Consider the following 13976-nt stretch of genomic DNA (forward strand, 5'->3'; position numbering starts at 1 on the left):
TTCCTTCCCTCTGCTTCCAAGGTAATCTCAAACCACTTTTAGGGAAAACTTGTCTGAAACTCTCACCTTGTTTGGAAAAATAACTAACTCAGTGTGTGGGTTCCAGTGTTCTTTGTTTAAAAGTCATGTTTTCGAGCACATCCCAGAAGGCAAGAACAGGATGAACAGTATACCTATTTTCAGTGTGCAGTCTCTGTTGCTGTGACCACAGACTCCCTCCTCTGCTGGAGCTGACAGTTACATGGTAGAGCAAAAGAGCGCTGCTCTGAATGTCAACCAAGTCACCTGCCCATTTGTTTTCAGGGAGGAAAATTTAACATTATCCAGTTGGCAGTTTACGTTGGCTCAGTCCTCTCCTACTTTGGTCTGGTAAGGAATTCTCCTTCCACGCTTTAGGAAAGCAATTTGGCAGAAAGGAATCTCACTAACATGGCACTGATTTGGGTTTTTCCCAGGTCACTGTGATCATCGACTTGCTCATCTGCACTTACTCAAGCACATGCTGTCGGTCCCACATTTATCCCTCTTTCAAGTGCTGTAAATACTGTGCAGTCAATGAATACTACTACAGGAAGAAGGGGGAGCCCATTGTGGAGCCAAAGCGGGTAAGCCTCTTTGCATCAGCAGGTGCTGAATAACCCAGAGAGTCAGTCGGATCACTGAGAAACATGCAAAAATAAGGCCCAAATCACAGTTGTAAGCCCACGGTGGACGAGTCTCTAGACTCTACCCTGATCCACCACCTCTCAGGTGAACGCTTTGGTCTTAAGGAAGAACAGAAACAAAAATGAAGAGGCAAGATAGAGGGAGAACAAATGTTGATGTTCTAGGACTTGTCAATTTTGTCCAATTTATTAAATTGGTACAGCCAAAAAAAAAATAGCAACTTTGGAGAACAATTTGGCAGTATCTAGTAACATTGAGGTGGGACACACTTTACAGCCTGGCATTTCCACTTCTCCATACCTACCCTCAAGGAAGAGCATCTCCCCAATATCCAACTGGCGGACGGTGAAAGAAACCGTGACCAACCCATAGCAAGGAGCGCCAGGCACTGGTTTAAAACAATACATGGCAAATTAAGAGCAAACGTTTGTACAGCACTTCAAAGTGCTTTATATATATTAATTCATTGGCTCTTCACGACAACCCTATAAATAGGTGCTACTGTCACCTTTCTAAAGATGAGGAGACTGAGGTGCAGGAGAATTAAATAATTTGCCTACGGTCATACAGCTAGTAGGTGGGGGAGTTGGAATTCCAACTCCAATTCCAGCAGGCTGGTTTCAGAATTCATCTTCATAACCTCTATGTTACAGGTACTGGCATGATCAAATACCCAAAACATGTGGTTGAAAGGAAAAAACCAAACTATAGAACAATATATAAGGTGTGGTATATAGGTTAAAAGACTACACATATGAATTCATCCTATGAATTTTCTACATGTACATTACACGTATAAATATATATAATCATATAAATACATACATACATTCTATACGTTTTATATATGTCCTATATAGTTTATACATTTATTACACATACACATGAACAGGTGTAGGGAGGATAATATATGCATACAAAAAGCTACTGGACACACACAAAAGTGACAACAGTGATTCCTTCTGCGAAGGAGCCTAGGATGGGAGACAAGTCAGATGGAATTTGAGCTCATCTGGATTGTTTTGATTTAATTTGGCTTCTACTAAGCAGGTCCTCTACACTTGATTCCATGATTTCCCCTAATCAAGGAGAAATCTCCAGTACTTCAAACAACAAAGGGGGTTTCTTTGTCTTTCCCTCCTAAGAACATTACTGTCCTTTCTCAGAGCCTGAAGGCATAATTCACTGGTCACTTGGACATGTATTATACAATTTGAAATGAAAGCTCATTTTTGCAACGAAAAATAATTACCATTTCATGGCCCAAGATGGGATGAAATTAAACAAAAATATAAATTATTTAAGTTGCAACAGTAAAATTTTCGGGAGATACTCTATGTAGTTACTGAAATTGAGGAAACATAACAGAGGACTTTTACATAGCATATGGGAGACCTAAAATCATCAGGGAGGAAGCTGTGGAGACTCTGGGCCCACATATTAAGGTGCATAGGGTTCTACTGCTGAGTCACCCTGGGACTCAGAATTCATTCATTCTTCGCTAATAAGAGTTTTTGGTCAGCTTCTAAGTTTGTTATTTGGTAAATAGCAATAACACTTGCCTTTAGACCTGTTCAGGTATGTGACTGTTGACAATTCTGTACAAAAATGGGTAAAATTTTTAACTCTCTTTTCCTAGACATTAAAATATGTGTCCTTTGTGGATGAACCCCACATCAGGATGGTGGACCAGCAGCTACTTGGGGAAAGTCTACAAAATGTCGAAGGTGAAAACGTCCCAGTAAGTTAAAACATTTAGTCTCTTTTTTTCCTTTAAAGAAAAGTTACTATTAAATAAAAATATAAAGGGTTCCTGGGTGGCTCAGTCAGTTAAGCATCGGCCTTCAGCTCAGGTCATGATCTCAGGGTCCCGGGATCAAGCCCTACATCGGGCTCCCTGCTCAGCGCGCAGTCTGCTTCTCCCTCTCCCTTTGCTCCTCACCCCACTATTGTGCTCTTTCTCTCTCACTCCCAAATGAATAAATTAAATCTTTAAAATAAATAAATAAAAATAGAGCTACAAAGTTGTATAAATCGCAATTGATGAATTTTAACACAGTAAACACATGTAACCCAGAATATTAGCAGAAGCCCTTTGCACGCCTCCACCCAATCACTACTTTCCCTCAAATATCATCATTATTCTTTATCCAAAAGTTAGTTTTATCTCTTCCAGGATTTTCTAAAATTTGAATCCTGTATGTACTCACTATATACTCTGTGGAGTGTCGGACTTCTTTCACTCAGTATTGTTTTTGTGAGCCATCCATGACACTGCATATAGGAATAGTTCATTCTCATTGTATAATTTCCATTTTATAAACATCCAATTTATTTATTCCTTCTGTTGTTGATGGACATTTGGGTAGCTTTCAATTTGGAGCGCATATGCAGTAAAGCTGCCGTGGTAAACATATGGTGCCTACAAGTGGACCTGCCGGGTCAGAAGGCTGGCATAGGACACTATCAAACCATTCTCTAAAGGGGGTGTTTTCATTCCCGCTCTCTGCAGCAGCTTCGATTGTGGGATTGTATAATTTCTGCAGCTGCCATAATAAATCACTGCAAACTAAGTAGCTGAAAACAACATAAATTCATTCTCTCACAATTCTGGAGGCTGGCAGCCTGAAACCAAGGTGTTGGTAGGGCTTCTGAGGGCCCTAAAGAACGAGCCTTCTTTGCCTCTTCCAGCTCCTGGTGTTCATTACACCTGCTAGGACCTCTGGTACAATGTTGATTAGAAGTGGTCATAGCAAACATCTTTTTGTCTCATTCCTTATCTCAGGAAGAAAGCTTTTCAGATTTCACTCTAGTATCTGCTGTAGGATTTTTGTTTTTGTTTTTTTAAGATTTTATTTATTTGACAGAGAGAGAGACAGTGAGAGAGGGAACACAAGTAGGGGGAGTGGGAGAGGACTCATTGGGTTAAGCATCTGCTGTAGAATTTTAAAGAATGCTTTACTGGATTGAGAAAAGTCCCCTCCATTCTTAGTTTGCTAAGAATTTTTGTTATAAATTAATACTGAATTTTAAAATAATGCTATTTTCTGCTTTTCAAAAAATTATCAATGAGGTTTCTTTTTTCTGTTATGTGGTGAATTACAGAAATTGATTTTCAAATATTAAGCCAACCTTGCATTCCTGCAATAAAATCTATTTGAAAGTAATATATTACTCTATGTATTTATTGCTGGATTTGATTCACTAATATTTAAGATTTTTATGTCTCTTATTGAGAGAGACTGGCCAAAATTTTTCCATTCTTGTAATGTCCTTTTTGGGTTTGGGTGTAACATGAACTCAGGGGCTGTAAGGGGGAATACACATAAAATCTACCATTTTAACCACTGTAAAGCATACAATTCAGTGACATTTAAAATTCAAAAGTTTACCCACAATTCTGTGCAACCATCCTACTATCTAGTTCTAGGACTTTTTCATCAACCCAAAAGGAAACCCTGTACCCATTCAACAGCCATTACTCACACCCACCTCCCCCTAGTCCCTGGAATTAAATTTTTTTTTTTTTTTTTTTTTTTTTTGGAGAGAGGGAGAGAGAATGAGAGAATGAGCAGGGAAAGCAACAAAGGGAGAGGGAGAAGCAGGCTCCTCGCTGAGCAGGGAGCCTGACTTGGAGCTTGATCCCAGGACCCTGAGATCATGACCTGAGCCAAAGGCAGACGCTTAACCCAATGAGCCACGCAGATGCTCCTGGCAATCATTAATCTGCTTTCTGTCAGCATGGATTTGCCTATTTTAGACATTTCGTATAAAGAGAATCATACGGTATTTGCCTTCTTGTGACTGGCTTCTCTCACTTTTCATAATGGCTTCGAGGTTCATCTATTTGTAGTGGGTATCAGTACACTGCTCCCTTTTTTGTTGTTTTGGCCAAATAATACTCCACTGTATGGACATGACATATTTTTAACAAACTACAGAAATGATCCCTGAAAATAAAGGTTTAAGACATTAAATTTTTATCCATTCATCTGTTGATGGATATTTGGGTTGTTTTTACCCTTTGGCTATTGTAAGTTGTGCTGCTCTAAGTGCTCATGTATAGGAACTATTTAATTTTAATGTACTCACTCAAACTTTGCCTGATGAATGAAGGTATATGTTACAAAGAACAGATATAAATGATGTCAATGATGGCAACTTCTCTTGGAGGATAATAAATGGATTTGCTAGAAGAGGGAGACTGGTGGAAGAGGAGAGAGTAGAGCAAAATCAACAAATATTTACTGTCTACTGTGTGCTGGGTATTGGCCTAGATAATGGGGATACTGTAGTGACAAAGCGAACAGGCGCCCACCACCCCACTTTCATGTGGAAGACCCATCAACAGGACATATCGATGAGTAGGATCATTTCAGACAGTGACAAGTACTGTGAAGAACACGGAATCTCGTGACACGCTAAGAGTGACCAGGGTGGAGGGGAACTACCTAGATCAGGGGGATCAGGGCAAGAAGGTCTCCACGAGCAGGTGATACCTGCCTGGAGGCCTGGCATGTCTGACGTTCACTTTCTAAATCTGTGAAATGGAGAGAAGGACACATATCTCACAAGGTTCTTCAAAGGCTAAACAGGGCAAATTTATAAAACACTAGTATAGTCTTGATATATACATTTGATAAATGACAGCTATTGGTATTAATGCGATATTAAGTGTAATTTTATAAGTTAATGCCAAAATTAAAGAATCTAGAACCCTAGAGTTTGTCATCACTGATGGGTTTGGGAACGACTTTTTCAGAGACCCTCAATGGACTTCACGGACTTGTCCAGGCTGCCCCTGTCTCTCCATGACCCATCCCCTACTCCTGGGCAACCAGAGGAGATGCGGCCGCTAAGTAGGGAAGCGTCTCCTCTATCCAGCAACAGCCCAGATTGGTGCCAGTGTGGACACTGCCTCCCGTCCCAGCTCCCCAAGAGCCACAGATGCCTGGAAGAGCTGTGCTGTCGGAAGAAGCCTGGTGCCTGCATCACCACCTCGGAGCCCTTCAGGAAGCTTATCTTGTCCCGACAGGTCCTGCAGTTCCTCCTGCTCTACCAGGAGCCCCTGCTGGTGCTGGATGACAGTGCCAACAGCCGGCTGCGGCACTGTGCCTACAGGTGCTACACCACCTGGCGCTTCGGCTCCCAGGACCTCGCCGACTTTGCCATCCTGCCCAGCTGCTGCCGCTGGACGATCCGGAGAGAGTTTCCCAAGAGTGAAGGCCAGTACACCGGCTTCCAGAGTCCTTGCTGATGGCACAGGGCTCAGCAGGCATGTTAACGTTTGTTTCCTTTGTTTGTGCCCTGAGCTTGACCTGCAAAGATCTGTGGCCAAACGTTCAACCAAAGGGAAATGTGTTTTCTGCTCCTGCAGCTCTAGACATGTCAGAGAGCAGAATGAACAAACAAACAAACAAACAAACCCAAATCCCTCAGCAGGGACTGAGTCGAGAGATTCGGATCTGTACCTCAGTTCTGTCCCCAGCAAGTTGTGTGGTCCTTGGCTTTTAACTCTATGCCGCAATTGCCCTCCTACCCAACCTGCTATCCTAACCAAGGGGTCAGGAGGACAAACTCAGAGAGTGTACATGAACTTTCTGGTCAATGCACAAAGAGCTACATGAATGTGAAGTGGCTCCTTGTGAGGCCAGACTGGGATAAGATACAACTATGAACAAACCTTGGGGTGCTGGCTGGACACTGTGAGGATTAATGGTGGCCAAATTCTTGGGCACTCGTCCATAACCTAAGGGTTATGTCTCCTCCCCCTGCATGTGCGCAGCTCTGACTGCTTTAGCCAATCATGGAAGTAACGCTGTGCTGGCTTCAGGGTCTTGGTCTTGGGGCTGGCAGCTTCTGCCTCCCGTCCTGTCCCATGGCTGCTGCGAAGCCAGCCCCCATACAGAGGTCTGCCTCTCCTCAGACTACCCAACTGTGAGGCAGCTCCAGAAGCCACATGGACAACAGAGATGTCTGACCACTTCCCAGCTTCCAAGACATCCAAACGCAGTCACTGGACATGGGAGAGAAGCCTTCAGATGATTCCACGCCCTACTAGCATCGGACTGCCACTGCAGGAGACACCTCCCAGGGCACCCATGGAGCAAAACCATTGTTTTAAGCCACTAAGTTCAGCGTTGTTTGAGACGCAGCAACAGATGGAGGACAGAGAGCAAGCCTGACTCACTGGAACACAGACTGGGCCTAGACCTTCCATGGTTCTAGGGTTCTTAGGGAGACTGGACCACCCCTGAAGCTCCATGGGGGCTTCGGTCTCTGTTCAGCAGTCCTATCAGGGATGAGAACAAATCAGGGAACCCACCAGACCAGCCCTGGAATCCATCCAGTCTAACTGTTGAACCACCCAATACATTCTCACCCACAGCCTATTACTAGGACTAGAAGTAGCTACCGCTGCTAAAACTGGAAAAGACCACCTTTGTGTCCTTAACATCCTGTACTTCACAGCCAATCAGAATGGACACAGTCTGCATGCTACTTAAAAAGCAACTCACACTCAAACCTTTACCATTTCTGTACAGTGACCTCTAAGAATGTGAAAATGGAGTCAGAGGTTTTAGGATCTTCCTTCAGGATTTCCTTTTCATGGTTCTGATATTAGAATTGATTATTTCTAAACAATTCTTTTAAAGAATAAATAAAGACCACTATTCAACACTGTAAATGATGAAGGGTCTATGAGTTTTCTTAATACATATTCTAAGGTGTACCATTCTGATACATTTTGAAAACCAGGTGCTTTTTACTGTATTCATGTAAAGTGAATATGAGCAAAACACTTCTTTTTTTGACCCAGGATTTTATCTGGCTTTAAACTCGGGAATAAATTAGGCCAGAATGGACTTTCATTTTTACTGTCTTTCAGAGATAGGAGATGATACACGACTTCTTATATGTAAGAAATGTATTCAAAAAGTTGGTTATATGGGACTTCTTCAGAATTTAAATTTTTGCTCCTAGAATTCTAATGTATGAGCTACAGATTCCATTCTGATAAATCTTTGAAACTTTATACCTTTATTTTATTCTATCTCTTGATGCCTTATCCTTAGTGTGTTTTTACCACCCCTGAAGGCCCCAAATGGAGTCAGAATTTGTAATGACAATTGGGCTCTGGATCTTCCCACTATCCCCTTTCTCCTTCCCCACAGATGCTTTAGGTGAGAGGTTGATGTGTTATGTCAATGGTGTGTAATGTCTGACACTTCCAACAATAACGTGCATCATATTTGTATCTGGTTTTTAGTTGACCGCATAAACTAATGTCATCAGCAAAGGCATCTCAAGGAGAATCACACTTTATAAGATCTATTTTCTTGTAGTTAAGCCCATTATTCTATAGGGTAATTGCCCAGTATTCACTACTTCATGTCTGTATTAGAGATCTTTCTTGTAACATTAGCTGGTTTCATGTAGAATTGGTAATGAACTTGCATTTCTCTCTTCAGAGGGCACCAGTTTTTAAATACATCCTAATTCTAGGGCACCTGGATGGCTCAGTGAGTTAAAACCTCTGCCTTCAGCTCAGGTCATGATCTCAGCATCCTGGGATCAAGGCCCACATCGGACTCTCTGCTCAACAGGGAGCCTGCTTCCCTTCCTCTCTCTCTGCCTGCCTCTCTGCCTGCTTGTGATCTCTGTCTGTCAAATAAATAAATAAAATCTTTGAAAATAAATAAATAAATAAATACATCCTAATTCTAGTTTGGTATTCACATGTCTTAACTAGATAATATGTTTTGATAATAAAAATATCATTGTTTTAATTATAAAAGATAATGTATAATTTATGATTACTGAAGTGTTCCTTTTACTTCATTTTCTCAGAAGATCCCCAAATCACAGTCAGGCATTGACACTTTCATTCAACATATATTTTGAGGAACTATGACATTATAAGATATATATTTGGTCTTTGCTCCCAATTCCTGACATAGAGCTCCTAAATCCTTTAGAATCTGCTGGGTGATAATAGGTGATAAGAATGTGTTGTGTTCTAACAGCGCAACTCTTGGTGGGCTCCCTACTTCAGAATGGGGGCTGGTTGCCAGAAAGACCAAGCAATGATCAGAAGCTTAGATCTTTGTGCCCCATTCTCTCATCCTCTAGAGTGGAAAGGAGTTAGAAACGGAGTTAAAAATTGATTGCGCCCACGTAATAAAGCTCCCCTAAAAAATGTCTCAGTTACGAAATTTGGAGAACTCCTGAATCAATGAACACATCTACATGCTACGAGAGTGGCGCACCCCAGCTCCACAGGGACAGAAACATCTGTGCTCAGGGCTGTTTTGGACCTTGCCCTATGTACCTCTTCATCTGGTTGTGGTTTGTATCCTTTATAATAAACCAGTAAATACAAAAAATGGTTTCTGGGCGCCTGGGTGGCTCAGTGGGTTAAAGCCTCTGCCTTCAGCTCAGGTCATGATCTCAGAGTCCTGGGATCCAGCTCAGCAGGGAGCCAGCTTCCCTCTCTCTGCCTGCTTGTGATCTCTGTCAAACAAATAAAAATCTTAAAAAAAAAAAAAAAAAGGTTTCCCTGAGTTCTGTGAACCATTATGGTAAATGACTGAACCTGAGAACAGGGTTATGGAAACCCCCAATTTACAGCCACTTGGTCTGAAGTACAGGGGACACCCTGGGACCTGCGATGGCACCTGAAGTGGAGGACAATCTCTGGCATAGATGCCTCAACCTAAGGGGTCCAGGCTAATTCCAGTAGTTAATGACACAATTGAATCTTTTTTTTAAAAAACTCTTTTTTTTTTTTTAAATTATGCAGGGCGCCTGGGTGGTTCAGTGGTTTAAAGCCTCTGCCTTCGGCCCCGTTCACGGTCCCAGGGTCCTGGGATCGAGCCTCACATCAGGCTCTCTGCTTAGCAGGGAGCCTGCTTCCTTCTCTCTCTCTGCCTGCCTCTCTGCCTACTTGTGATCTGTGTCTGTCAAATAAATAAATAAAATCTTTTTTAAAAAATTAAGCAATGGGTGCACTGGATGTGGTTTCACTTCCTGCTGCTTGTATATTTCTTAACACATATTCTAATCCCATGCAGTCATCATTCTGGGAATCCCAAGTGCCCCCTGACTAACTCCAACTCTCTTTTGAAGAGATCTAGACATCACTATCTTCTTTGGCTTTTACTGTGATCTTTTAATTTCCTCTTTTCCATTTGGGCTATAAAAGGTTATAAATTATGTTTCCAAAATAAATGATGATCTGTGGAGAGGATTTTGCATTCCTAACATCCTCAGTTCCTCTTAATTGTCAAGGTCACATGAGACCGGGTCTTCTGAAATCAGCGCATGAGGCACACAATACTGACTGGACATTTTAACCAAATAATTGCCATACTTGACAGGCTTGAATGAGTGCTTAATGCAAGCCTGGTCAGTATAGTAAGTTATGAGTTATATTTTATTCCCCAAGCAAGAAATAAGCTCCTCAAAGGCAAAGGACTCATCTTGGCTTTGGGTCCATTACATGCCTCTTCCAGCATGGTGGTACAGTGGGAGAGAGACTCTGGAAACTGACCACCAAGAGTCAAATCCTGAGTCACTAATTAGCTAAGAGGACTCAGGCAGCTCATTTAATGGTTAGAATCCTCACTTGCATCTTTGTGTCCAAGGGTTGTTTTAATTCTTAAATGTAAGTGTAAATGTATGTAGAGCACCCTACTCACTGCCTGTTACAGAATAAGCACTCAATAAATGTTAGCTATCGGGAACACGTGGGTTGGTTAAGTGTCCGACTCTTGATTTCAGCTCAGGTCATGATCTCAGAGGCATGAGAGTGAGCCTCGTGTCAGGCTCCAGGCTCAGCTCAGAGTCTGCTTAAGATTCTCTCTTGGGGTGCCTGGGTGGCTCAGTGGGTTAAGCCACTGCCTTCAGCTCAGGTCATGATCTCAGGGTCCTGGGATAGAGTCCCGCATTGGGCTCTCTGCTCAGCGGGGAGCCTGCTTCCCTCTCTCTCTCTGCCTGCCTCTCCATCTACTTGTGATTTCTCTCTGTCAAATAAATACATAAAATCTTAAAAAAAAAAAAAAAAAGATTCTCTCTTGGGGCGCCTGGGTGGCTCAGTAGGTTAAGGACCTGCCTTTGGCTCAGGCCCTGATCTCGAGGTCCTAGAATAGAGCCCCACATTAGACTTGCTGCTCAGTGGGGAGCCTGCATCTCTCTCTGCTCCTCCCCCTTACTCGTGATGAGTGTGCTCTCTCTCTCTTAAGCCTCTGCCTTCAGCTCAGGTCATGGTCTCAGGGTCCTGGGATCAAGCCCCTCATTGGGCTCTCTGCTCAGCAGGGGGCCTGCCTCCACCCCCCACCCGACCTGACTCTCTGCCTACTTGTGATCTCTCTCTGTGTCAAATAAATAAATAAAATCTTTAAAATAAATAAATAAATAAATTTTAAAAAGGGGGCGCCTGGGTGGCTCAGTTGGTTAAGCATCTGCCTTTGGCTCAGGTCATGATCCCAGGGTCCTGGGATCAAGCTCGGAGTCAGTGCTCCCTGCTCAGTGGGGGAGCTCGCTTCTCCCTCTCCCTCTGCTCCTCTACCTGCTTGTGCTTGCTCTCTCTCTCTCAAATAAAATAATTTAATTTAATTTAAATTTAATTTAACTCTCCCTCTGTCCCTCCCACTTGCACTCTCTCTAAAATAAATCTTTTTTTCTCTTTTTTTTAAAGATTTTATTCATTTATTTGACAGACAGAGATCACAAGTAGGCAGAGAGGCAGGCAGAGAGAGAGAGGAGGAAGCAGGCTCCCTGCTGAGCAGAGAGCCCGATGCGGGGCTCGATCCCAGGACCCTGGGATCATGACCCGAGCCGAAGGCAGAGGCCTTAACCCACTGAGCCACCCAGGCGCCCCATAAAATAAATCTTTTTTTTAAATGTTAGCTAAGGGGGTTAGGGATAGGGTGGCTGGGTTATGGACATTGGCGGGGGCATGTACTATTGTGAGTGCTGGGAATTGTGTAAGCCTGACGATTCACAGACCTGTACTCCTGGGGCTAATAATTCATTATATGTTAATAAAAAAATAAAGTTAAAAATTTTTAATATGTTAGCTATTATTATTTTTTAAAGTTTAACCATATGTCTAACTATTACTGTGATTTGGATGGTGCCTATTTAATAACCTCTAAATATTCCACTGAAATAGTTTAGAGGCAAATCAAATGAGTACAAAGGAGAAGTCACTACCTGTGCTCGCTCCACCTCAGCCACAGATGCTCCTCCAGAAATCCCAAGCTCGGTTACTAGTAGCACCACCTGCCATCAGCTCAATCTCCCAAACCAGAAATTCAAGTGACCATTTCCATGTCCCCTGTCCATGTCCCCCTTTTCTGCCCCCATTCCATCCAATCTCACTAATCGCTCAGTAAACATTTACTGCCCATCTTGGCACTATGCAGGTACTAGGGATAAACAGGTGAACAAGCCAGGTTGTCCAGGAGGTTAGGTGCAGTGAAGAAAGCGGGTGAGCAATGTATAAAGAAATGGGATGAGAACACCTTGGGGTAAAGGGCATAAGAAAAACAAGCAGCACGCCATAACAGAAACAAGGGGGTTACTTCTGATAGGGATCAGGGATGGCCTCTCCAAGGAAGTGACATTTAAGCTAGATCCGAATGTCAGGAAGAAGCTGGCTGGGACGCGTCGGAGGAACAGAGGGACAGCAAGGGCAAACACTGAAGTGGGAAAAAAAGTGAGCATGTTCCAAGAATTGTCATATGGCCGGTGTGGCAGGGACATTTACAACACATCTTTGTCTTTTAAGTCTATCCAGGGAGGGACAAAGCCTTGTTTTCTTACTGCTTCATGTACTGTGTGGGCCCATCTCACTGAACCAAAACTGCAAAGAAAGGCAAAATCCATATAGGCAAGGGTAACTACAGGGAATTTGTGAAGCTCTTGAGACAGGAGCTGGCCCTCCCTGGATGAAGAGGCTAGAAACATCATCTGGTGGGAGGAGAAGAGCCACTCTTGAAAGGAACAACAGCATGAGCCAGGCCCAGAAAGAAACGAGTATGGTATGTACTCAGATTGCTGGGGGACCTGGCTAGCTCCCCAGAATGGGAAGAAAGTAGAAGATGAAAAGAGACTGATGTGCAGAAAATCCTGGGGGAAGAAAAAAGGCAGAAGTGTTTCGACCAATTGCAAAGTCAAGAAAGAGCCATTCTTGGGCTGACAGGGACACAAGGAAAGCAGTGAGTTAAGAACATCCTTCAGGATGTGGTATATATATACAATGGAATACTAAGCAGCCATCAAAAGAAACAAAATCTTGCCATTTGCAACAATGTGGATGGAACTAGAGGGTATTATGCTAAATGAAATAAGTCAATCAGAAAAAGTCAATTATCACATGTTCTCTCTGATATAAGGAATTTGAGAGGCAGGGTGGGGGATCATGGGGGATAGGGAGGGAAAAAAATCAAACAAGATGGGATCGGGAGGGAGACAAAACATAAGAGACTCTTAATCTCACAAAACAAACTGAGGGTTGCTAGGGGTGGGGGGTAGGGAGTGGGTGGTGGGGTTATGGACATTGGGGAGGGAATGTGCTATGGTAAGTGCTGTGAAATGTATAAGCCTGATGATTCACAGACCTGTACCCCTGGGGAAAATAATTCATTATAGGTTAATAACAAACAAACAAAAGAACATCCTTCAGGCAGGGATGCCTGGGTGGCTCAGTCAGTTAAGAGTCTGCCTTTCGCTCAGGTCATGATCGCAGGGTCCTGGGATCCAGCCCTGCATCAGGCTCCTTGTTCAGAAGGGAACCTGCTTCTTCCTCTACCTGCTGCTCCCCCTGCCTTGTACACATGCTCGTTCTTTCTCTCTCCCTCTCTGTGACAAATAAAAAATATAATCTTTAAGGAAAACAAACAAACAAGAACATCCTCCAGGCAGCCACAAGGATGTTGGCTAGAGAGAAACCCCGAGATGGGAAATTGCTTAGGAAGTCACCTGGGATCACAGAGGAGTGATTCAGTAAGCAACCTGGACTACTAATTTGGAGGTGGGGATAGAAGAAAAGAAAGAATGTTGTTAAATTCCTTTAGATCCAACAAAAGGGGGTTAGTCCAATAAATGATGGCACACTCATGTAATACAGCCACATGCAACAACTTAAAATGATGCCAAAGGAGGAGAGCACGTGATATTGAGAGATGTTCGAGGAAGAACACATCTGTGTGACATTTTTCCTTAAGGAGAATGTGAGCCTTTAATTAGAGCTCTCTCTTTTATTTCCGGCACAGAGAGTAGTTGTTAAGAATCTTTAATCCTGA

The 13976-nt window shown here is 43.0% G+C and overlaps 1 protein-coding gene across 2 annotated transcripts in view; it reads left to right on the forward strand.

Annotated features, from left to right (window-relative positions):
* The window catches only part of P2RX7 (purinergic receptor P2X 7), a 47784-nt gene extending 40430 nt beyond the window's left edge, over positions 1 to 7354 (forward strand). The window contains exons 10-13 of one of the 2 annotated variants that reach the window (XM_044244302.1): positions 304 to 369; positions 456 to 605; positions 2306 to 2407; positions 5429 to 7354. In XM_044244302.1, coding sequence (XP_044100237.1) covers positions 304 to 369; positions 456 to 605; positions 2306 to 2407; positions 5429 to 5923 — 813 coding nt within the window. In that variant the 3' untranslated portion in view covers positions 5924 to 7354. The remainder of the gene's footprint in view (positions 1 to 303; positions 370 to 455; positions 606 to 2305; positions 2408 to 5428) is intronic. The other variant, XM_044244303.1, reaches the window with a different exon arrangement.
* Positions 7355 to 13976: the final 6622 nt, after the last annotated feature.

Source organism: Neovison vison, chromosome 3, assembly GCF_020171115.1.
Source record: "Neovison vison isolate M4711 chromosome 3, ASM_NN_V1, whole genome shotgun sequence".
NCBI classification, from domain to species: domain Eukaryota; kingdom Metazoa; phylum Chordata; class Mammalia; order Carnivora; family Mustelidae; genus Neogale; species Neogale vison.